Raw genomic sequence first — 26,824 nt, 5'->3', positions numbered from 1 at the left:
GTCGGTCAGCAGCCGCTCCGGGGCACCTTTGTCCATGACATAGCCTTGGACAAAGGCGTCGACGATGGCTGCTGCCGACTGATTAGCCAGGGGCCAGGCCATAGGCCAGCGCGTAAAGTACTCGACCCCGGTTAACAAATATCTATTACCCCTAGGGGTGGCGGGGAATGGGCCCAGAATATCCAGCGCGACAAGTTCGTTTACTCTGGAGACCCTGATAGACTGCAAGGGCGGGTTTGATTCTCGTGCTGGTGGTTTTCGCTGTGCACACCGCGGGCATGAAGCCAACAGATCTGAGACATCCCTTGTCATGCCTTGCCAAAAGAAATCACGCTGGAGCAAGGCGAGGGTCTTTTGGGTACCCAGGTGGAGGAGGCGCTCATGAGCAGCCCACACCACCCTACCCCGTAAGCCCGAAGGGACCACCAGCCGGTGTCGGTGGGATTTTCCGTCCCAGTGCATCAGCAACCCCGCGTGCATTTCCCATGCGTCGGCATCACCCGATCCCCGCCCCGCCTCCCCGGCGCGACGACGCAACGTGAGGAGGGAGGTATCCTCCATCTGGAGGCGCCCCCATTCCTGAATGTGCAAACCCAGCAGGGAATCTTTCCCTTGTTGTTCAATAGAATTTGGAACAACTGTCCCGCCGTCGGCGGCGGCCGCAAGGACCGGAACCGACACGTCCCCTGCTGGCTTGCAACGTCCCGACCCCAGGAGGCATGCACATTCCGAGGTGGTTGGCATGCGCGACAGAGCGTCCGCGTTGGTGTGGCGAACGCCCTTACGGTATGTGGTGTCGAAATCAAAATCCTGGAGGATCTCCAACCATCGGGACAATTGTCCCGATGGCTGTTGAACTCGCAGGGCGTACTGCAATGCCGCATGATCTGTGCGGACGGTGAAACGCCGACCGTACAGATATGGGCGATACTGTTAGATGAAATAGACAATTGCCAACAGTTCTCTGCGGGTGACACAATATCTTTGCTCTGCTTGAGACAACACCCGACTGCCGTACGCAACCACCCGTTCGACGCCGTCAACCACCTGGGAAAGCACGCCCCCAATACCCGTGTTGCTCGCATCGGTGTCGAGCAGAAATGGTTTTGAAAAATCGGGGTAGATCAAGGGAGGAGCTTTTACCAGGGCGTCCCGAAGGGAGCAAAAAGCAGCCTCCTCCTCTTGACCCCAGTGGAACCGAACCCCTTTTGATGTTAATGCGTGTAGGGGTTTGGCAATTGTTGCAAAGTCGGCGACGAACCGTCTGTAATATGACGCGAAGCCGACGAAACTCCTGACCTCTCCCACCGAGGTGGGAGTCGGCCAGGAGCTGACACACTGCGTTTTGGCGGGATCGGTAGCAATACCCGAGCGCCCTACGATGTGGCCCAAATAACGCACGGAATCGCGTAACAAATGACACTTTTGGGGCTTGAACTTCAAATTAGCAGCCCGCATCTTTAGGAAAACCGCCCGCAACCTCTGGAGATGTTCGTCAAAAGTTTTAGCGAAGACAATAACATCATCCAAATAAATCAGGCACGACTCCCATTGCAATCCAGCCAAAACCAATTCCATCAAACGTTGGAAGGTTGCCGGCGCTGAGTGTAAGCCCATCGGCAACCGGTTGAATTGGAACAGGCCGTGCGGTGTACGGAAAGCAGTTTTAGGTTTCGATTCATCATCCAGAGGAAGCTGCCAGAATCCCGAAAGTAAATCCAGCGTGGAGAAGAATCGCGCTCCCGCCAAGGCGTCCAGCGATTCGTCCATCCGTGGGAGCGGGTATGCGTCGGCAACCGAAATTTTGTTAAGGCGCCGAAAATCAACGCAAAACCGCAACGAGCCGTCCTGCTTTTTAACCAGGACGATCGGCGCTCCCCAAGGGCTGGTAGAGGGAGAAATAATGTCGGCGGCTAACATGTCATCAACAGCCAATTTGACATGGTCCTTTTCGGCGGGACTCAACCGAAACGGATTTTGGCGAATTGGCGCGCTGTCACCCGTGTCAATATGGTGACGCAGCAGATGAGTACAACCCAAATCGTATTTATTCCGACTAAAAACGTCGGAAAATTCCTGCAGTAGCGATCTAAGCTGTTGGCGCTCTGAATTTGACAGGTCCGTCGATCCCGCACAAAGCGCGTCGAGCCACCCGTCATCGCTGTCCGAATGTGGGTGCAGTCGGGCGGCGGTGCCGACATGATTCGCAACCGGTTCCTCGCAGGGCATCGGCGTCGCGTGCGCAAGCACCGTCCCTCGAGGAACTACAACAGTTTGCGATCCCACATTGAGGACCGCGATGAAAGGGTCCCCATCTCCCCTCACGACGGTCAGGGCCGGAATCAAATGCGGTCCACTAACCCCGGCCCTAGACGGTCCCAACAGGATTCCCTGGGCCCCGATGCCCTCCGCGAAGGGCCGACGAAGTCTTAGAGGCACTAACATCTGAGCTCCCGGCGGCACACGAACCGTTTCAACGACGGACGCTGGTATAGTTACGAACGCCGTCCGAATCACAGAAGGAGAAGGCAGGAACGCCATGCGCCGTCCCGACGGGAGCTCAATGCATCCCTGGTCTATTAAAATACGGATCGGCATTTTACCCAAGAAGTCCGTCCCCAGCAGGCACGGAACCGCCAGCGAGGAGGAAACAAAAATCGGGCCTGATAATTTGATATCCCCGATACAAATTTGCGCTCGAATCTGTCCAATGATGCCAAGGGAGCCGCATAGAATGGGACGTTAACTGGCAGTAAGGGACGGCTTTGGACAGGTAAAATGTTGTAAATCAGTTCGGAAATAATGGTCGCCGATGCCCCCGTGTCGACCAGGATGCGTACCTCAACCCCGTCAATATGTCCCACGACGGCCGACGACCCCGACGATGCGGCCACAACGCGATGGGCCAACGCGGACCACTGCCCGGGCTCGATTCGAGTCCCCACAGTGGTGCGCGCCGACCTGTCGCGATGCAACGTCGTCCCCCCATTCGTTGCGATGCGAGAGTGTGCGACAGGTGTGTGTTTTGGCCAAACATGTGTGGTGTCGCGACTCGCCGGATCATGTTGATGGAGCTTGGGAGGAGGAGGAGGAGGCCCGGCGTCCTGGCGAGGCGTCGTCCCGCGCTGTCGGGGAGAGCGGCACCCCGAGGCGACATGGCCTCGGACGCCGCAGTTGAAGCAACGCGGGAGCGCCGGCGGCGATGACGGACGGTCGAAGCGGCTCGACCCATCCCGGCCCGACCGTGCTCCCGTCCCCTGCTGCCGACGATGGTTGACGGCGAAAACCTCCTCCGCCGGGAGGGTGGCTGCCGCCACCGCACGCCCGGCCGCTGCCCTGCTGGCCTTCCGCCGCTGTGACAGCAGGTTGGCGTGGAGGAGTCGCGCCGCTTGTAGGGAAGTCATCTCCGTATCCTCCTGTGCAACGACGGCGATGTCCAGGTCGTCTGCCAGCAGGAGGATTTTTTCAGTCACCATGGCGTCGACCCCGTCCTCGTCCATGCGAGGGAAGGCTGTCTTGGCCAACGCCAGGAGACTTGTTCTGTATGCCAGGGGCGACTCCTTCGCGCCCCGCTGGCGGTCGTAGAACTGCTGCCTGCATTCCGCGGAAGGTCCGTAGACCCCGGCCAGCAGCTGCAGCGCCATCGGTAGCGTAGAGCGCTTCTCCTTCGGCGCCGATGTGAGGGCGGCGAGCGCGTCGCCGTCGAGGAGCGCCGGCAGCGCGCAGAGAGCTTCAGCATCTGTCCATTTGGCCATTTCTTGGTGGGCGAGGAAGCGTCGCTGGAAGCCGCCCCAGTCGCCTTCTGCGCCCACAAATTCTTTAAGCGGAGGCAGTCTTTGGTGCAGCGCAGCGGTTGCCGTGGAGTCCCGCGGGCTGCTGTCTCCCCGACTCGGCTGTGTCTCGGCGCGAACGGCAGATGGTATCGCCTGTCGCAGCCGTGATGACGCGCCCTCCTCCGTCGTAGACGCGGCAGCCCCAGCGCGGCCGATGTCGGACCCGAGGTTCAGGCTGGCCACGCCCCTAGCGGCCGCCGCATCGATGGCGGGAAATTCAAAGTTTGAATCTTCGGAAATGGCGGGAAGGCGCTCCGGACGCCGGCTCCCCTCGCCCCGCGGTGGACCACCAGCCCCCAGCCGCGTGATGTTTTCCAGCGTGGCTGCAGCGGCGTAAAGTAGTTCAGCCAGCCTCTCGTGAGCCAGCCTCAGCTCGTCTGTCTGCGGCTCCTCTTCATGCCGGCGCTCTGGTAAGAACGCGTCCGGCCCCGGCTGCACGGTGTCTTGTTGAGCCATCTCGGGCTCGACAATTTCGGCGGCGTCCTCCATTTGCTGTACTTTGGCCCGAGCTGATTGGCGCGTGTCCATGTTCGTAGTTCTTCTGACGCCAGATGAAGTACTCTTGATGACGCTTGGACACCGTTGTAAGGCACACGTGTTTATTTACACAATGGTCGTACAGCACTAGAGGGGTGTATCGGCCCCCTCACCCGTATAACTGGGGATACACCTCTAGCTATCCTTCCTACCCCGAATCCTCCACTAACGGGCTAGGGGAGGCTGTCTGGCCCGACACTGGTCAGTCGGCCTACGGTACCCGGAGTCCCAGAGTACTAACTCTGGTTCACGGGACCACGCCACTGGCTCCAGCCTGCGCTGCCCTGATAAGGGCGGCGTCCCAGGGGGAGTCCAGGGCCTATCTGGTCGGTCTTCCGTCTTCCCCTAATTACTCTAAGACTCAACCCCGAGCTCTCTGGCTCATCCCTTTTTATACCCCCCTAGAGGATCACAACCCCCCTCACGCCGTCCGGTGCGGACGTCGTTGCGGGCACCACCCCGTGTACTGGCGGAGTCCCCGCCCACTGTGTTTGTTATCCGTTAGCTCCTATGCAAACAGCCATACACAAGGAAATTGGCAAAGATGACTCGTCTTATACATGCACACACTATTGGCTGGATGACAATGCTCCTGACTGTAATATGTGCTTGAGAAGAGATTAAAGTTTGACAACGGCAAACATAGCACGGCGCACATTAAGAAAACTATAAACTGCAGAAATGCACACAACCAACGGCAGATTTTTGAACGTTAACTTTTTTTAAAGTACATATAAACAGAGTGACAGTAAAATTGAGCAACGGCTGAGAGAGACACATTGAGCTTAATAATTATGAAGCGGGCCAAAGTTTCCTCACCACCGCTGCTAACAGAGGTGACAAGAAGAGCAATACCCTAATCAAAGCCAGCTACGACGTCGAGGTCAAAACACTAAAGAGCATTTTCACCTTGTCTAATCAAGGAACATCTCATCACAGCAACCACTCCAAAGCCACAGACCAAGGTGTGTGTCTGAACAGACTGGCAATCCCACCCTTGAATGGCACCAAATCACGGTTCTAACATAAGCTTTTCCACGATGAATACAAATGCAAAAAGGCTGAAAAGCGGCCCGTTAGAAGACAAACACCTAGTGCACTCTATTCCAACCTAATGTGAATGTACGACTCGTGTGTGGCACAGTCGGTGACCGCCTACTGCGAAGAGCACATTTGCAAGTGTGTAGATGTGTGCTGTCGATGTTACTAACCACTGCCATGAAAACACAGAAACATAAATACAACGAAATTCAGCTATTTGGGCCCTTGCCTCTTTTTGCCACAATTTGAAAGGGTTCACACGTACATTCTGTGACAAAAAACCCAAAACATTTGCAGGAACAATTTCAGAACAAATATGCAATTTAGTGCATGATACACAAGGTGCCCCATTGTAGGAACACTGAGTTTAGAAGGAATTTAGAACACCATGTCCTGCTAGACAGCTGAACATAGAACAACAAAGACAAAAATCCCCTGTATAGCCATAACAGACTGTCGGGGCAAGCACTATTAGCGAGCACCTATGAAGGCCAACACGGCACGTAAGGTGGCCAACATCACGGCGAGCCACCCTTTGTCTCTCCCCAGTGCTGATGTTTACACACAGCACCAGGTACTCATTTAAGGATGAGTCGACCTAGGGGAGGCCCAGCCACAGTTCAGATATTCGCCACTTATTTTTCCCGCAAGCAGGAATGGAATTCGGGTCAGAAGGTTTGTAGCACAGTGCGGGCTAACCATCACAGTCACACCTTCCACTTGCAAAAATACAAACACAAAACCTTGCCACTAACAGCAATCCCACAAGTCTCCAACATCTAGAGCACGTACAGCACATGCTAGACATGTTGATGGGCCGACCTCATCACATTGAGTACTGCCACCTTCCTCTGCCGCCCCAATTATCGAACCTCTAGATATGTCACTGCAAGGAGTGAAAAAATAATAAAGAGAAAAAAAGGCACTCACCTCAATCAGCCACGATGGGTTTCCTGAGCTTATGAGGGCCCAACACACTCAACGATCACTCACAGTGCGATAATGGCATCGTTGGTGGATGTCGCCGCACTCACGCATTAACCCCCCCCCCCCCCCCCCATATAGAGGCTGAGGGCCTCTGTAGCCGGGCTGCCTGCTTGTGATGTAAAGTTATCTCATATGCGATCTATTATTTAAGCGCCTTTCCATTCAGTGGGGCCCCACATTAACGAGAGCGCCATGCTGCGATGCAAACGCGCGCTTCTTTCTATTCTTTATTTCATAGCCGTGCCCTTTTCCCCGAATGTAAAAAGGCGTGGGAATGCTACGCTCGCATAACGCGTGCTCGGGCATTTCAGTGCCGTAATAAATAACAATACCAGGGGACATGCTGGCTATGTTATTAGGAGGAATATAGTTTTGGTGGCAGTTTTCAATGCAGTAGTGGACATTCTTTCTTCGAAAAAAAGATTGAAACAGATAACTACGTGAGAAATAATGGGACATGGGTGGCATATACTTATCAGCACCCTATACGGCAATGGTAAAACGATTCTTGACAAATATGGGAACGCATGCTCTTCCCTGGGTGAAGGATTTACGGGTATCATATATATTATGTAGGACTAAGAAGGGGACACGTGATCGGTCTTGGCACGATGACTTATTTTGTACAAGAGAATTTCTTGAACAGATTATTCACAAAATAATTCGTAGAAAAGGAAAAACACAAAAGTATATTTCCAGTACTATACACGATAAATGTTTACCGACAATACCGTATCTTTTACATGCTCATAAAATGTATTGTTGCGAATAATCAAAGTGCAATTATCGCTCGCAAATCCATCTTTGGAATAATAAGCGAGGCAATTAGGGGGGACTTTTGGCGAGCGCATATTTCACGCCAACTGCAAGATTTTTCCTATTAAAAAAGCGACAGCTATGATGAGGTTATTGAAGGAGGGAAAGGTTTTTTTTTAATAAGTCAGCACACAAAAGACAAAGGATCCGAGATAATGGAGAACGAAGGCTGGGTGATGGATAGCCGCGTGTTTAATGTACCTCTCAGCGACGAGCAGCAAACGATCGAGCTTTAACATGAGCTGGTAATCGAGGCGGTGTGAACGGGTCTCCACAATGCTGTCGTTCTCCTGGACCCGGTGGCCCAGAAACACTGGGTAACGACTGCTATCTGTCAACGAGAAAATTTCATAAAAACAACAAAAAGCCGATTTATTGTGGTCACAGACCTAGCACCGAGATTTTTAATTATCTTCCGGAGTCTCCGCCAGGCTGTAAATCGACGGCTCCAATTCCATTTCCTTGCAGTTTCGGTGGCAAGGAAGGGCATTTGATAAGAACAATAAATCTGCAAATGTAACAGATTGCCTGGAAAATTAAAAGACACGTTTTATTAACAGAGAAAGGTCACCGCTGCCTTAAATGCATCCATCAGGTGTACAAGGAGTTTGAATGACCTATTCCTTTAATCAGAATGTGTTGTGTGTCAAGAATTTATATTTAACTGTAAAGGTAGCGTCGTATTCATTTTAAAATACATCATTCTGCATTTTAGAATGGAGTTTTTTTCTTTCAAAAAGATTAACTTGTTTTAAATCTTTCTTTTAAAATAATGAAACATTTTAACAGTACCCTAAGTTGATCACTATGATTATTTACACATAGAACATTTAAAATTGTGAAATGTAATAAAAAATACTCTTTGTAAAACACAAATTAGTTCAGCAATGGTAGTACATTTCATGGAACAGCAATAATACTATACAAATACTATACACAGAATAGCATCTAATAAAACATAACACTATTGACTTTCACATTTATGACCATCAAACTGCCCATGTGACCAGTTCCCATGGTGACAATAATGGACTTTGACAACAGCGTTATGAATGAAAGGTACACACCGTTTACGGAAAACGTTTAACCACACAAGAAGGCACGGCGGGGGCTGGGCAGGACGGACACTTACATTTGGCGTCCAAGACGCTGATGGGCTTGGGGTCCTCAGGGAAGCAGCAGAGCGGAGTCGGGCGGAGCAGGGCCAGGAGGATGAGGGCCATCGGGGGCAGCACCGGCAGGCGGGCCCCTCCGAGGCCCATCGTTACGCGCGGGGAGGGGGGCCGCGCCCGGTCGCTCTCAGCACGGCGCCTCGCTCACCTGATTGGTCACAACGATGACACGACGTGTGAAGGGAAGGCGTCGACACCCCACCGCGTCCCCGGTTCCCGCTAACGCCGCGTGTACGAGCGTTTGGACCCTCGCCCTTGCCCTCTACAATTACGGTGAACTCTTGTCACACGTGGGATTACTGTCCATTTCCCACCGATTTCGTGAACCCCCCCCCCCCTCGCAGTTAAGGAATCGTCACATAGGTGTCGGACCACCCCCTCTTGCAGCGCACGCACTACATCGTTGATCAATTCACATCAATCACAAGTGTTTTAACCTTCTTTTTTATAAAATACTGTAACGCTAAAATTTGTCAACGTCTGTCTCGGCTCAAATGCTTTTTTATTTTTATGAAAAATAAAAAAATTTCTGTGAACCGCCACGTGGTAGTTTTCACTGGGACCAAACTGCACATGGACACCGTCCCCGATACCAGCAGTTGTGGGCATCTTGTGAAAGAAACAACAAGCCAAATGAAACCCATCATGAAGGTCATTTTACCAATGGCACCCAGGCAACTGAAAGAGGAATGGTTAATCTGCTTTTCTGCCTTACGTGCGACACAATTGAGGATGAAATTTGCAGCGAATTGCGGGTACGCGGCTACTTGAGCCAATTCTTTCCAATCTTACAGACTTGCTGGCTTTAGTAGATTGCACGGTTTTGAGCAGGATGATAAATAGCAACAGGCAATCACGGAAAAGATTGCTGCAATCACACAAAAAAACCCACCTCAACACTGGCACTGACAGAATACACGACGATTCCTAAGCCTTTAAATTCCAAGTTATTTCGATTGTGGTATGGGGGCCAACACTTCCAAACATTTACACTCAACTTGATTCGCCACAGGGCCCTTTTGGATGCTACACAGAACTGTTGAAAAATCAAACACTGACCAATTTTTTGGGGTGTTTTGCCAAGACAATTGAAACACTGCATCGAAGGAATGGTTTCCGGAGAGGGTACAGAAAAAAATACCACTACAACTTTGTGCTACAAAGAGCCAAATATCACATCAATCATGTGACACAAAGGATACACGAATCCTGTAATTTGCCCTCTTCCCGATATAACTTGTAAACTTGTGATGGTAGACGCTCCACACACACACACTATCAATCTCTGTAGAGTTATGCTGTGAGAAAAAAGCAATGCGAATGAAAACTATGGGATTTAAATGTACACTCTATGTAACCTGGCAAGAGACCCACATCACTTCTGATAAGAAACCAAAAAGTTATTAATCCAATCTCCAGAAAGCCAGAAGCCAGTAAACAGGTTCAAAACTTTCAACTACTGCAGCCAAAGCACTACTTAAAACATCCAAATGGTCTTAGCTGCATTTCTGCAGCGTTGCAGATCAATTGACATCAATCGTGAGTGTTTTAAAGTCATGAGCTATGAGAAGCCAGGTTCCTTGCAACGATAGTTCTGCCCAAAGGGAGGTAAAAAAAAAGGAACACGCACGCAAACACACAAATTGGGTGTGGTGCCAAGCACAATCAGCAGAATACAAAAATTATCTCGGACTGACCTCATCAACTTTCAAACTCACTATCCACCACAGCCCAATTCAAAGAACGAAGTAAAACAAGCACAAAGAGAACACCGCAGTTCCAAGGGCTGTATGTACCAAAATAACATGATTACATCTCAGTAAATGTATAGTTTTGGTATGAAACACACTAAGAAACCTACACTTACACAAACACCACTTATGCTGCAGTACTATCATCGCCAAATAAACACAGGTCGAATGAGAATTTATTGAAAGTTTTACAAATACGAATTATTTCTGAAAACATTTAGTGCACCTGAAGCATAAGCATTGATAACTTTTATGACTAGCATTGGCATAGGACATAGAAGATTGGAAAAAGATCAACAAGATCCACGTAACGAGCATGATTAACATAAGATATAAAACAAAAACGTAACAGTTGCGCAGAGAAGCATGGAGAGATGCACGTTTGGAATCACAGTGAGAGACAGAAAGATAAATACATGGATTAGAGAATGAACATTTGCATTAACAAAACCATCAAGAAAAGTTAAGCAGGGTTGGGCAATACACGTCGCTAGAAGGGATGATGGACGATGGCCAACAATAATAATGGAGTGGCAGCCAATGTGTGGAACGTGTCCGAGGGTACGTAAAATGATGAGAAGGAACAATGAGATCAGTGCATGTTTAGGTGCTGGTTGGATTGTTAAAGGTGGCGGTGGCTTGGGGAGGCCTTCTTCCAGCAGTGGATTGATCATGGCCTGATGATGAAGATGATTACGAATGAGCAATAGCCCTTTTCTTTAGAGGAGAGATGGCGTTGTGAAAGTGGGTCAGGGTGTACCTTCAGCATGCAGTTCTGAGAGTGCTTGCAAAAAAGATAACCTCAGAACTTTTCTTTAAAACTGTCACCGGCTGATAAAGGTACATTAGCACATTGAAAGATCCTTATACAGCGCACTCGATTAGTCTGACAAACCGTGCACAGCCTTTCTGATATTACCCTAAAATGTGAAGGAATGCTCAATAACCTAATAGGAAATTTGGTACAGTATGTCATATAAAATGGAGCAGCATTTCTTTTGTCAAAGCTACGCAGGTTATATATATATACGTTTTGAAGACAATTATGTTTTATTGCACACCGTATCTGTAATGTAAAAAAAGATCTAAAGGTACTGCGCCAGTACAATAATCTGAAAACCATCTACGAATCATACACAGGGCAAAAAAAACCGTGCCATTTAAAAAAAAAAAACACACATCCCTTATCCACAGGCATTTGATAATATGAAAACAACAAGACAATTATGACCAAAAAAAGTGGGATAAAACGTCCAATCAATAGAGCTGTATTGGCAAAAAAATAATACCTCGCTCCAGTAGCCTCACCCACACAAAGACAATATTTCCTTCCGCAGAGACCGATCCTAAAAGCTTTGAGCGACACGTGTGGTGGGGGCAATCGACAGCTGTATATCCGATCGCACAGATATTGCACGCGGCTAACATTAAAGCCCACCTGGCTCCACGAACGGCTTGTTTTTTTTTTTGCATCACCGCCAGCAAGCAAAGTGCCTAAAAAATGTGAGCTTGCCTCTACGGTCCTGGACAAAGTTGTAAGGTATTACTTTGGCGCGACTGTCATGCAACTATTCCCACGCCATGATTGGACCTCAAACAACCGATCGCGTCAATATATATTTGTATATTCTGAGCCTTTAAAGATAGTTTCACTTTAGGCTACTTGTACTTGTGAGCTCTGATAAGAACTTAGCCAAGTTTCACAGCTGTACTCTACCGCTGCTAAGGTTGTAACGTAGTCTAATTATTGATGACTACTGATCCAGAATACTCACGATCATTGCATTTATCCGAAACCTCGTCACCCACTCACAGCGCAGAGATGCGAGTGAGGCATTGTGGGTAGAGGGTAGGATAAGTCAGGAAGCAGCCCACTTTGTGCCCGTACCAAAAGCCTCTTTCTGCACATGTCCGTGATCCTGCGGTAATTGCAAAACGTAATTGCTCAACGTATACCGTAAAAAAGCTCCCGTGGATTGGCGGCATTGATGGTGAAACACTTGGTTTTATACCGCAGCTGTTGTAAAAGTCCTTACAACGTGATTTTGACTCTTGTGCATAGCCACACCACAAGCCGTCAACCCGCAATGCAACGACTGCCTTGGAGGCAACACCTGTCACTTATGGGGCCCCGCATCACACCCCACCGGAAGCCCTCAGTGTTGGAAGATTTCTGTTGTGGCTGAGGCAGTGTCAGGTTCGTGAGAAATAAAACTATAAACTCGTTTTTATTTTACCAGGTAAGGCCCACGGAGCTATAAGCTCTTTTTCAGAAGCGACCTGGCTACAAATGATAGCTCATCGAAGTGGATTATTTCGTGGAAACTTACAACAGCTAAATACTCTAAATGCATATTCCTAAATGTGGAGTGAAAAATCGGAGAGGGAGAAAAATCCACACAACCACAGGAAGAACATGCAAACTCCAAATATACAGGCGCCAGGGTCGGGATGGAACCCACAACCTCCTGTATAGCAGGCGAGGCAGATAACATCTCGCCACCGGGACGAGAACATGTCGAAGGTAAAAACATGCAGTGAGTGGAACACGTGTTAATTTACTATTTGTGTAATAATAGATTTTGGGTTAGGCCACGTAATGATCTGGCGAAATATTTGTTGTGTTATCGTTCACCACCCAACACGGCCAAAATAATGTAATTGTCACATGTACAAACATTGAACGCACCAATTACTATTGTTTTAGCTTCCCGGTATGTTGAGGAACAATCCTCACAACTAAACTTAGCAGATAATTTTCATTTGTACAGCTGTGGGGTCGGCAACCTACGGCTCTGCAGCCGCATGCGTCTCTTTGAGGACTGCTCCATGACGTTATTTATCGAGGACCGTCTCATAATCACGTGCAATGCAGCTCTTGAAATATTGGGTTTGTTTTACTGAATTCGAAAAAAAGAAATCACTTTTTGTTATTTTGGTTGCCAACCCCTAGTCTTGCTTGTACCGAATGGGTTTAAACGACCACAAAGGCCACCAGGCGTCACGACATTTACAGCTACACAGCAGCATGTAAATTTCCTTGAACTCTTGCTGTTTTATATTTATTTAACACCTCTGGGTTCACTTCTTAAGCACCTTGGACTGATATATCATTGCTACGCAGATGATACAGAAAAATCTCCATCTCTGCCTCCAATCCACTACAACTAACTCACAACTCATCACTTCAATAGAATTAATAAAGTCACTGCAGAATCAGAACGACCTACAACTCAAAACATCCAAAACTAATATTTTAATAATCAGAACTCCGAAACAGCTGCTTTTCTGAGTGACTTAAACTGGAAATTGATAATGTACCCATTTGTTCCGTGAAACCTTGCCGTTTTTTTCGACCATTCACACTCCTTCAATTAGGCATGTTTCTAAGACATCTTTCATTCACCTAAAAAACATTGCCTGCTTACGTCACATTTTCACCTACTAACCTGGAATGACTAGTGCACGCCCTCTTGTCTTCTTTCACGTGGAGTATTGCAACGCTTTGTTACTACTCAGCAAGGACGTAATTATCATATATATTGTGGGGGGACACATCCCCCCCAATATTCAAATATGCCCAAGATGTCCCCCCCAATATATTGCTAGAAAATAGATTTCTGTTTATATGATTGTGGTTATGGTTGTACTTTATAAATCCCGAATCTATGCCATTACATACAATGAAACAAGAGAAGGTAAAAAATAAATAACAGAGCAATGTAATACAGCACACTATTAGACATTATTGTAAAAAATAAATAACAAGTCAATCCTGTGTGTTAGTGTATTTTTTTATATTTTAGGCAGGAAATTCGTTTTCTGGGGGGGGACCCCTAGCCCCCCGGAAAGATTTGGTCTCCCCCAATGTTGACTCCATGGCTACGGCCTTGCTACTCAGGGTTGCTATGAAGTTCTTGGACCGACGACAGCTGGTCCAGAACGCGATTGCCAGGATGCTCACATGAAACTCATCCCGTGAGCACATTACCCGATCATAAAATCTCTGCATTGGCTTCAAATAAAATTTCGGATACAACTTTTAAGTATCGCTGCTAACATACCAGACCGTAAACGGCCTTGCACCATTTTACATTCAACAATTGATACACCTACATGCACCGTCATGACCACTCCGATCCACTGATTTACATCTGCTTTTCGTCCCGAGAACTCGACACCTGGGGTGACCGAGCCTGTGCATGCACTGCTCCAAGACTAAAGAACACCCTCCCCCACCAGTGGTTAGAGAGGCGAGCTCACTCACCCTGTTAACAGTCCCTCCAGAAAAACGCGATTATGCGATCGCAAGATTCCACGCAAAATCAGCCAAAGTCCGCATATTTATGCGGGGGGCGCGTTTTTTCAAATACGCCGCACTTTCGCCGCATAAATTGCAGATTTCCGCGCGCAAAATATGCGGGCTTGCATGATTTCATAATCCCCGCATTTTCGTTGCAAAAAGTCACATATATCTTAGCAGAAAGTTGAAAAATGTTGCGTTTACTTCACACAAGCGCAGCCATTTCCCCTGTTGCCATGGGAACGTTATGAAGTGTTAGAGGCTACGTAGTTAGTTTTATTCAGGAGTTTATGCAACTTTACAGTTGTAAGATTGCACTTTTTTGTTAGTAGTATGTAAATTTACATTACTGTAAGACTGTACTGTTACTGTATTGCTTACGTTACTGTGCACTGAAAACACTTATTTTAACAGATGTCTGTTTTGTATAGCTACCTCTGTAAAACAGGAAGCACACATTTTATTTTTTTATATTTTATTTATTCATTTTTACAGAAGTTGTAGCATATTCATTTTGTAAAGCTACAGAACTTGTTCGACTCAATGTTTTGTAAGTTTGAGCCATCTGTTTGTTAAGGTCTGAAATAAAACAAGATGAGAACTTAAATATTCCCAGCACTTTCTGTGATGTAGTATGCTTGCTTATCATAGGAAGTAATAAGAAATGACTCTTTACATTAAAGTAGTAGCCTAGTGAATAGGGTGTTGGGGGAATCACTTTTTTTTCTCTTTTTCATCAAACCGCAATTTTTGCAAGTTCCCGCAATTTTTGCAAGTTTCCGCAATTTAATCGCATAAAATTGCATAAATATCCCGCATATTCCATCGCATTTTTTAAGAAAACGTGCCGCATAATCAACGATTTTTGCCCGCAACAATTACCAAAAAACTCCGCGTTTTTCTGGAGGGACTGTGTTAAGGTCTTCTCTAAAGACTCGCCTGTTTCGCCTGGCCTACACTTTCTCATGTATGACCCAGTGGACTCTGGACGTTGTAGTATTTATAATTCCTAACTTCATGCATGGCGCACTAAGATCCTTAGATGGATTGCGCCTTATAAATGTAAATTATTACTTATCCTAGACTGTGCTAGATTATGCTGACATGATATACAAATCAATCTACACAAATCTGTAAAAACAATTTGGATTTGCCTTACACGTTATCTTACAAACTATTCCACTCACCACTGTCACCTCTACTCCAAAGTGTTTATTCAGAACCCAAAATCCTCGAAAATCTTGAACACATCCACGAAACTAAAATGCATTGTACCAAGGAGAAAGCAAATACAGTACAAGGTCCTCACTCATATCTGTTATTGCCCCAAACTCCTGGAATTCCATCACTTCAAAATATCCTTGGTTACTCACTCTCCCATCCAAATCACAATTTGAAATGAAGATAGCTATTCTTTATCCTGGTTCAGCAGTCCACTGCTTCAAAAATGTCCTTGGTTACTCACTCTCCCATCCAAATCACAATTTGAAGTGAAGATGTCTATTCTTTATCCTGGTTCAGCAGTTCCACTGCTGGATTATTTTATCCGCCTAAGGACGATCGCTTGTGTTGCGATCAAAATGTTGTGATATCTTATTTTTAATTTTATTTTTCTACCTACGTGACTTTACCGAAAGAACCAAAGAGTATGGATTCCTGCAGTCACGAAAGCTTCAAATCAAGATATTCTTTACAACTTCATTTGCATTTAATATCATATATCCTTGTCTGTTTACATGCTAGTAAAATAATTACCCTATATCTGTTTCATGTACCTGTAACTTAATTTGTAATTGTACTACCATCGGTCTAAACATCTGCTGGAGCTCACCTGCGCTGCTGGGAATGTATTATTTTACATCGACTTATGTTTGTGTGATATTATTGTATTTTCTATTTATTTCATTGATTTACATTTGTTAAATTCCTGCATATTATTTTATTTGTTTTGCTCTTGTCATTTTGAGGGCCGAAGTCACTCTCGCAAATCAGACTTATCCTGGTCTCTTGAGTTCTACTTACCTTGTAGAAAAACCAAAGTGAACGTGAAACCCCATTCACTACAAAATAGGAACGATGGAGTAAAACGTAACGTCCCGATGTTGTCTATTCATCCCATCGCAAGGGCATCAGGTTGTTAACCCTCAATAAACTACAGAAACCTTCTGACTACAGTCCTCTCGAAAGTCGTTTGTGTAATTTGCACTGATAAACAGAGGACACACACACAAGGAAATCCTTACGCATACACAGTGGCACACTTGCACCTAACTATAGTAAACCACAGCACCTATGTACAAGGCAGGGGCTGGTCAAAACAACTGTTACAGAAGCTGCACACACACTTCGGGCCACTTCTTATTATTGCTCATGTAATTGTGTGTTTTTTTGGTATAACCACACTTGCAAAGAAAATACTTTCAATGCCTTCATCGTTAACAAATGATGTACACGTAATGACGAGTGACACACTTCTCTTGAGATGGCACTTTATTGAAGACACGTTCACTTGACATCAGGCAGAGATCCCACTACAACAGCAGAGTCTCCCACGTAATATCCCTTATATATCAACACCTGACCACGCTCCCTTCTTGAACATTCTCCCGTAGCCACCAGTCCCTTCGCATTCACAACTGATACCCGTCATTACCTCCCGTGGCCACTAGTGCATTCACACTGCAGGCTGACTCCCCTGTCATTACCACCCGTGGCCACTAGTGCCCTCACACCGCATGCAGGCTCTACTGTCATGACATACGTATGTAGAACTTCTTCCACAGACGTACGTAGCCAACCGTGCTAATTAGAGGTGCGGAGGGGGGGCCTTATGCTGTTCGTTCAAAAATATTTAGGTGTTTGTACGCAACTTTACTCGTACAGTACACAAATACTATCAAGCCTTAAACTAGACTGTGGCGGATTATTACAGCGTCTTGATCTCAACACGTTTTTAACAGCACTTGCAAGTCACAACCCACGCGCAATTTATACTGAGTGAGTTTAAAAGCTTCTGTTCAAAAAGGTGATGCATTAAAATGTTTGGCCAATTCCTTCTTTTTAAAAGTATTTGGCATTTGTGAGAGGAAGCTGGAGTACCCGGAGAAAACCCACCCATACGGGGGGAGATAACACTGACAGATAAATGAGTGCGCCCACATCAGATGTGTTCACAAACCTACTTGCTGTCCTGCCATCACCTCGCAGCACAGCAGGTTTGGGAGTTTCACAAAATATGTGATTATACCAACCCAATCCTCCAAAGTATACTGGGGGTTACAGACATGCATATAAACAGCATGCCCTGGCTCTTTGCATTCCTGTACAGATGCGCTGGGGCCAGGGGTTACAGATAGAGTCAGGGATTAAGCACAATACACAGTGTATGCGCATGTGTACCTGCATACAAACACAATACAAGGCTGTCCTCTCTAAGCTTACAAGGGCGCTCACCATATTCCAAAGGTTTATGTAATGAATGACCCGTAGTGGTCAGCCACTGAGCTATCATTGCCGGTCATCAGGTGACAGCTGCATTATTATATTCTGGAGGGTGAAAAAAAATGACTTAGCCAAATTACAACATTAAGTAGAAACAAAATATAAAATGGTATTCTATTGAAAGCAGGCCTACTATGGAATATGCTTTGTGTACGATATACTATGTTTGCAATAGAGCAGGAGAGGCTCGAAATCGGAAGGCTTGCAAGTTAAAATGCTGGTGGAGGGTTTATTCAGCCAATCATCCCTATGCGTTGATACAATGAGTATCGGTTTGTTGGGGAGTCAACAGTCGTTGTCCTATGCATAGACTGGTCCCCGCCATAGGAGCAAGGAATTTCCACTGTTGCCTCAGGACTGTAAACAAGAGAAGAGCACTCCCTCGATGCTCATCTCACCAGAAAATCTATTTGATTAGAAAAATAAGTGCAACTGAAATAGCAAAGCTGCTTTTAAAATATTACACAACAGTAGCGATGAGTGGCTCAGGTTAGTTTCTTGGCCTTGGGTCTCTTGACAAAATCTCTGCCACAAGACACTGGCATCAACTCATGGGGCCCATCAGATTAAAATAAAATAGGACTCCATCAAGGCTAAAAGATGCTATTCCTTTCGCCTTCTCTTGTGCCACCAGCCGCTGGCCCAGTGGGCGGCAGATGCCAAATGAATAAGAGATTAAACGGTACTTTCGATCATGGACAGTCAAACATGAACGTGCAGACCCCCCCACCCTCCCTAATTATGCTGCATTACACCCACGATGCACAGTTTGGGTTTCCTTATTTTTGTTTGGACACAATCACTCTTTTATTGAAAGCCACCCGCCATATAAACTTGACCTCTTTACGACCTCTGGCTACACCGTACGATGCCATCTCGTGTTTACAAGTTAAGAGCCAAAGCTTTTATAGAATGCAATGCAAGAATGCACACAAAGACAAATGACTTAACATCTTGTGCTGCCACTATGATTAGTTTATCAGGAAAACCCTGCTGAAGCAATGCCCTAACATGTCTACAGGGTGTGAAAAATTCTGGTGACATTGTCGTTTAAAAAATGTTTTGTTAACAATTAGGAATATTAATAGACAACATGTCAATTGACACTCTAGACACCCTTGCAAACGAGATGTTCAATGTGGAGGGATTATTCCAGTTAAAGCACTTGAATACGTAAAAAAAGCGTTCGTATGTATTATTGCGATACAATTCTTCCCAAAGTCTGCTGAACCAAACACCAATAAAAACCTACTTAAATATTGTGGATGCAACACATTTCATTAAAAGCATGCTGTGTTCGCAGATGGGTCACCTTTACACTGAGCCCATAATCAGGCTTCATCCTATCTTGAGAACAATTTCCTCCGGTTGTCAATGCCTACTTTCCCGAAAACCCACCAATCATCTTTGACGTACCATAAACGGGGGTTAGCATGTGATCGTGTGATTGGTCGATTTAGTTTCTGACAGGCAGGCGGGCGGTGTGGGGTTATTGGTGTGAATCGGTCTAATGATTGAACAATGAGCCAGATATGACAGCAATCGCAAATCGATTGCAATAGAATTTCAGAAAATCAAGGTCCTTGTGGCGCACACACTACCAACCTCTAATGGTCTTAAATACCACGGTCACTCACGCTGATTTTATAGCGATGTCAGAAACTGGTTCTGGATCAAGTCTTCATTTAAATTTAACAGTGGCTGTCTGAATCCAGGTCTCCTAGGATAAAGTATTTTGTTTACAAAAGCCTGGGCAGGTAATTTTCAGTGCGAGCTGCACTGAAAATGACCTAAAGGGTGGCCCAAAAGTTAGGACATTTATTTTAGCAAACATTCAAACCGACTCCCATGAACATTCATGCATGCATGAATTATCTTTTGAAATAAATGTAGGAAATAAAAATAAGATTGAAGGTGAAATATTTGAACATCAATACATTGTTTTGTCTCAATTCATTCAGGGTCCTTGGTCGAGTTTTGTAAACGACAGATTTGAGGTGACCCCAAAGAAAGACAAAAACATATATTAATAATGATAATAGATCAAATATTCACTTAAACCACAAACAATTAAAATGTTATAATGGCAGTGTTAAAATACATCAATTAACTCTATGCACCAATATGACTTTTAGGCCACCCTGTATATACAGTAAATTTATACTTTTATAAAACTGCAAACGGCAATCCGGCCCTGTCAACACAAGCCCAGATTAACGCCGTACCTAACGAGCATGACGCGTTATACTCTCAGCTGCCGCTGCGCTCTGGATACTGAGAACCACCGTCTTTCCTCAAAAGTGCAAGGTGCACTGCTTTTGCTCCCAATGCGCGCACACACACACAGAAGCTGTATTTAAAAAGGTGCACTCTTAACACTATTTAAACAAAGAGCAATACAATGGTTTGAACGGTTATGGAAAAAAACTAAATACCAGACTGCTCTGGCAGTGGTGTACCATTATAAATAAATAATCGTTTTGGCCAGCGGTCGTCCTTCCATACGACAACAGACATAAATTAGGCACACGTTTCAGACCATGGCCCTGCTCCACGGAGGCAGAGTTCGTGGCGAGGGTGGAGCCTTTTGTGTCACCGTTAAAACAGTGCTGCCCCTTGGCGAGCTCTGAGGATGCACCACCGACTGTATGCTGAGAGATACCCCCTCATGCTCAACACTTACGCTCCTCCCCTCAGACAGACTGGTGCCTTCTTCTGAGTAAAGGCACTCTCAGGGGAGAGAAGCCGCTTACACCCTTCCCCTGAAACAAAGGCCACGGAATTGCACGGATGCCTTGTCATATTGAGAAAGAGGGGAAAACTTCTACAAAAGAGGAAATTAAGTTCAGAATGCAACCATTTTTAAATACTGCTTGCACAGTAAACATTCAATGCACCATCAGTCCACACGACGAAGTGTATTAGTTTCGTGTTCATATTTCAATTTAACACAGCTATAAACTCATCTTGCGAGCCAAAAAGAATTAATTTCAATTCTCAATGAAAAGTACCATAATTGTTTTCTGCACAGCCACCAGGCATGCATTACATCACGAGTGACATGCCGCAGCTGAACAACTGTTTGTTAGATGCCCTGCAGTTTGGCTGAGTGTATACTGATTTAATATATTTCCGTCAACGTTTTAGTTGAGAACATATTTCCATCCACAAATGGGCACGAACCCCACCGACTTTCATTTGACATAACATTTAAGAAAGTATATATATTCAAAGATTGTACTGTATATAGTTATTCAATTGCTCTAAACATCAGGGAGTGTAACGCTTGCTACCCAGACATGACAATGTCTGAGCGGAGAATGTCTGCTGCTCACATGGAACAGGAGGAGAAAGTGTCCTCTTCATTATTCTCGTGTTGAAATAAAGAGTCCGTTTCACATTCCAAACACGTGAACACTGCTTATGTGTGTTTAAAGCACGCATACAAAGGACAATTATGAGCTGTGTCAGTGGTGAAGGGGCCCACCCGCTGTTGTTTAACAAGCGTATGCACACCACGCAACACGGTCAACAGACTCTGCACACAATTGTGTTTACCGTTCCTCCAGTAACATCCTCTCTACATGTGCAACCATGACATATTATAATGTCATTAAAAAATAATTACACGCTCATGTGTGTGTGTGTTGTGACGCAAGTGTACATGCGCCCGTGTGCTCCAAAACGCCCGTCCCGTATGGGCACACGCCACTCTTACACGAAGACAAAGATCACGCACGTAGCCTTGAACAGACTGTTGGGGCAAGTGCTGTTAGCGAGCACCTAGTATTATCATGGCACGCTTATACATACGCGTAAGGACCCTCATTTAAACGGACGAGTGCCAGACCTGTAGGAGTTGGTGTGCGATTGTGTGTAAATGCGTGCGCATGCCGTGTACACACGCGTACCTTTGAGCTCATTAGGGAATTAGTCTGGCCGCCTCGCCAAAGCTGTTAACTCGCTCGCTGCCCGTGACTGCACTCACACCTTATTCACATGTGAAAACGTGGCTCTTTTGTACACGACAAGCGATTCGGATACAAACATGAATGCTGTGGTTTTTATTATGACTAAGACCGTTGACTTTCGATTATCACGATTGCAGATTAACCACTCATCCAGACCTTTCACGTGCGCAGCGCTGATTATATTTTTTGCTGCGCCTCCCTCGCCGAGGGGCAGTGACTCAATGCTCAAGTGACCACAAAAATGTCAGCTGGTAAACCGATTACTTAAAGAAAAACAATAAAACAGATGTTATTATTCGTCTTCAAGCCCAAATTACATTCATAAAGCAATACGTGTGTTTTTAGAGCATAATTTTCTTCATTTGTTGCATTATTTGTGTTGTTGTTTTATTCTAGCCACCCCTCCTACCCATTATCTCGGTTAATCGCGAGTTGACCGTATGCGGTGCATTAAGTACAACGCATGGTAATTGTAAACAAATATTCCAATGCATTATTCATATGCACCAATATAAACATGTGATAAACCAGCCAAATGTATGATCCTATGCCGCTAATGTTCATCAAGCCAATGAAGTAATGGCACAATAATAGCCCAATCCAGCCGTCTCTTCTCCTGTCCACTCACAAATTTCATTACACTCATTATTGCTGAAATCGATAATCTTGGAAATTAGTGCTGGCCGTCACGCTGGAGAGCTAATTACATTAAATCCGATATGCATGTCACAGCTTCTAATATTGTACTACCCTGCGATCGGTGCCATACGCTGCAAGGTGGTGCTTTACGTTACGCTGAACTGAGCAGCTGAAAAGGTTTCGGATCATCATGATGTGATACATCGATACGATCCATCAGAACATTGATAATATGGTTAGCATTGATGTATCGTACTGTCCCGGCACATATGCACTCCCACAATACATAAATAATGCACACAGTAATGCACACTGACAAGGTGAAAGATGTTGCTTCACATTTCAGTACTGGACAGTTACACGAATTAGGCAACCTTATAGTCAACATTTAGAAATCACCCTCATAATAATTATAATTCGGTGTTATTTTGTTGGTAGATATCTATAGTTTTACAAACTGTGGCCTATGTATGGAATATGTCCGTGAGTCGACACGTAATGAATTGATTTCTCCATCGCGCATCCCCATCGCCCATAGAGTATGTCCGATAATGTGTGTTCTTTATGGCCCTTACTGACTTATCAAGACAGGTTGGCAAATTATTTAGATCTCAAATTCCTGAATGGTTGATACACTATGCCCAAGTGTAAAGCACCAGTCATGATTACACAAATTATTTCCCACATCTTAAAAATATCTGAAACGTACATCCGGAAATCGTCGAACTGCCCTCCTCCAATACAGTAAAGATGCAGGGGGCAGGGCAGAGCGAGCGACACAATTAAATAGCGCATATTTGAATAGTGAATGATTGAAGACCTAAACACCAAATCCAATATTAACAATGTCTAGGGATTTAGGTTCTCAATTAATACATGGATCCCAGTAAATCTCTTCATTAGCTCCACACACAGCCACCAGCCAAGACCCCAATTACCATCTGCAAATTATTTTGTTGGAAAGCCTCTGAAGGTGACCACTAAACAACCGTACATTCTCCACAAAAACCCAGGAGGACCTTCTTTGACTCTGGTGCAGTGTGGTCTGCTTTTTCAGTTTTTCTTCCAGCTATCCAAGTGGAGCACCATCGACAACGCTCATAGCCTGCGACTGTGGAAGACGTGACCGTCCCAAAAAAGTCTCCCTTCGTCTCTAAATTATTCATAGCTGGGCTGTTTTTCATGGAAGGTGGGGCGCTGGCTCAGTGATGTTCACACACGAGACCCACCAACAAGCCAGACACAAGTCCCATTGCATCCCTGGATGCGAATGCATTCCCTGTAATTTTACATGCACACACCACACTACTCATACACATCCCTCACAACTCTAATACGTGGTCTCATTTTTGCTATTTTAAACAGACACTTTTTCCCCTTTACACCTGCCTGTACTTGACTTTCAGAATCAGAAAATGTATTTATAATCTGATGAGAGCTTTTTTTCACAGATGTCCAGTAGGGGAGGGTAAGAACATTGCAAGAACAAACAATACAAAAACGCGCTAGTAGTGCAGAGTACAGGAAAGGTAAACAAATCACCCAAACACATACAAATACTACTAAACAATCCCCATCCTACTTTTAAGCCTATGTTTCACTTTTACAATGGTTATTTTCTGATTAGATGGATTTTATGCTCCTGATGTTAACTGTTGACAACATAATGCACACCAGACAACTCCTGTTTTAAGGTCCTATCACAAATAGTTTTTTTGAACTTTCAAGCATTACATACAATCAAAAAAAGTGCATGTAATTTGACAATATGAATAGTTGGTGTCTCGCAGTTAATGCGCTTGCACGGTGATTCACAGCCCAGCCAATTTAAACACAACGTCGCTCCTTTGCACGGAGTTGCTGAGGTCGGGATAAATACTGGACATATAATGTTGCAACCCCTCATCGTGTGATTTTTGACGAGCTGTCATAATTTAGTGCGAAGATTCGATTTAATAAGCAAATCTCTTTTCGTATTTTTTTGGGAGTCTCGTCTGTTATTGCCCATCACATTTGCACCGTCTCATTCACACTGTCCGTACTGTGTGTCCTTTGTACTGTTTAAAGTGTCTCATATAATACGTACCATCTTCAATGGCACTGCACGCAATCTCCCGTTTGTATTGTAGGTGCTCGGGCTTACACAAGGATGAACATAGGCCATTGTGAACATGGGCAATTACGTTATGGGGGAGGGGTGGCAGTGGGTTTCTGCCACCAGCAACAACTCCTCTTGCAAGCCCGCCTATGCCAATGCACTGCGAAACACATCGTCATTTAGAAGCGCCGTCAGCTAATTTAAGCAGGCGCAAAAATATCCAATGGCGGGGAACCTCGGCTCGCATCGTCACGTCAAATAATGCGAGATGAGACGAGCAATTAAAACACTCTTCCTGTCTCCTGGAGATATGCGCAAGTGCTCTAAGCTTGGGGGGGGGATCTCCATACACGAGAGTGCTACAAGGTATCTGATCACTGACGATGGCTCACTGTGCTTTGTTAGTGAAAGTATAGATGGTGGTGTAGCGTGGTCGACGTGGGGCCCAGCAAGGTACTACATGGCCCCCCCCCCTCTTTGCAGCTGATGCCTGGGCCACTCCAGAATTGGCCCAAGCCGCCCCTACAACGGATAGCTACACCACTGAGTTATGTACCAATGTTTTTTTGGCTCTAGATTACATCCTTTCGTAAGTTGTGCGTATAATTTATTACCCGTAGCATATTTACAAAGTAGTCCAGTTGATCTGTTTTTTTTTACAATAATACAGAGTACTTAATGCGGACTAAAACACAATCTGGCAAAGACTCTCAGACACAAAGGACTATTCAGGCAAAGCGTGCCACAGGATCGCTTCTTCACGGGTACATTGGTCGACAGCGTCTTTCTCAATACAAATCAAAACATTTTCTCCTTTCTTTCGATTCAGCTGAGATTAACAATGAGATACAAAAGCTCTATTAAAATAAAGAGGGCCCCCCACCCCCCCATACGTTATCAGGTTGGTTGAGATAGTGCCTTGTGAATCCGGCGACCGGGAGGATAGAGAACTAGGCCGACCTCAATGACACACGTAACCGCCACTGCAAGGAGATCATCTTGTGATTTATAACTGAACTGCCAGTAAGCGGCTCACAGACTTCGTGAACTGCCGGTGCAGCTAATGATTAGGGTTATCAGATCTATACAACATTGTGTAATGTGATTGTACTGGGGTAATCTTTCTAAGCAAGGTGTTGCCTTTGAGATACATTGCTTTGCTCCCTCGTCCCTATTATTAAAAAGAACGGCGTGTGTTGTTCTTCAGTGCACAATATGCGAGTGGATTTTGCTGAAGCTTTCACGCAGCTTTGTGCCCAGCAAAAACCTCAGTAAGAGCCCCTTGAAAGCAATGAGTGTTCAAAATATACAACCCCCAGTGCATGCAGACTGTATTCCTGAAGGCTGCGTCAGCCATGGAGATTTTTTTAGCATACTTGACCACGCTGGTCAGTGTGGATTGGTGAAATGGATGGCTCAGGACCGGTTCAGATATCACTCATCAATCATGTTTCTTGTGACCAAAAATCACTGTCATGATTTTGGGTTTATTGTGCATTTTGCAAATCATATACACACTTATTGTTATAAATGCCAGACGTAATCAGCCACATGCAACACTGTTAACATCAAAGGTCGGGCTACGTTTGTGCCACTCAAAACACTGGTGCCCTCTACACGTTTACAAAATCTGCAAACATGTAAATGTCTTGCCCTTCACCCGAACCTCTGATGAGCACCGTTGACTATGTACGATACAAAAGAAGTTAAACATATGTACATATTGGCAACACTGAGCTGCATTGACGCCATGGCCTTATCTGTTTTCCCCTTAGTCTTGTTTTCTCCGTAATGGGCCACTGATGCAATTTGGTACCGAATTAGATGCATTCATTACGATGTTTGTGCAACACTGCTGTGAAGCATTAGATAGCGAGAAAACAAATTAATAAAGGCGCGGGGACACATCGGGCAGCTGCGGTAATGACGCACAGGCGTGCGCGAGCACTACGGGCATCGCCGCACGCATGCGACTACGGAACCGTTAAAATCGACAGAGTGACACGGTCGCAATCGAACTCAAAAGACTATTTGTACCCTGCCTAGGGCTCCCGTCACGTGAGGCATGGGGCGCATCGAGCGCGGCGCGCTTCGGTGCGCTTCGCAGCCCGCAGCACCGGTTCGTGTCGGGAGCACGATCTCTGCTGCGAGAAATCAGTGCCAACGGCGGCAGTC

General features: G+C 45.7%; 1 protein-coding gene across 1 annotated transcript in view; it reads right to left on the bottom strand.

The window, feature by feature from the left end:
- The window catches only part of LOC133354218 (semaphorin-6A-like), a 159,315-nt gene that overhangs the window by 91,792 nt on the left and 40,699 nt on the right, over positions 1 to 26,824 (bottom strand). The window contains 2 exon segments of the mRNA XM_061570885.1: positions 7,416 to 7,545; positions 8,347 to 8,534. Coding sequence (XP_061426869.1) covers positions 7,416 to 7,545; positions 8,347 to 8,476 — 260 coding nt within the window. The 5' untranslated portion in view covers positions 8,477 to 8,534.

The sequence above is a fragment of the Lethenteron reissneri genome, chromosome 46 (genome assembly GCF_015708825.2).
Source record: "Lethenteron reissneri isolate LAM-NWPU_2019-01 chromosome 46, ASM1570882v1, whole genome shotgun sequence".
NCBI lineage: Eukaryota > Metazoa > Chordata > Hyperoartia > Petromyzontiformes > Petromyzontidae > Lethenteron > Lethenteron reissneri.
The sequence above is the reverse complement of the archived record's forward strand: the minus strand, read 5'-3'. Positions and strand labels throughout refer to the sequence as shown.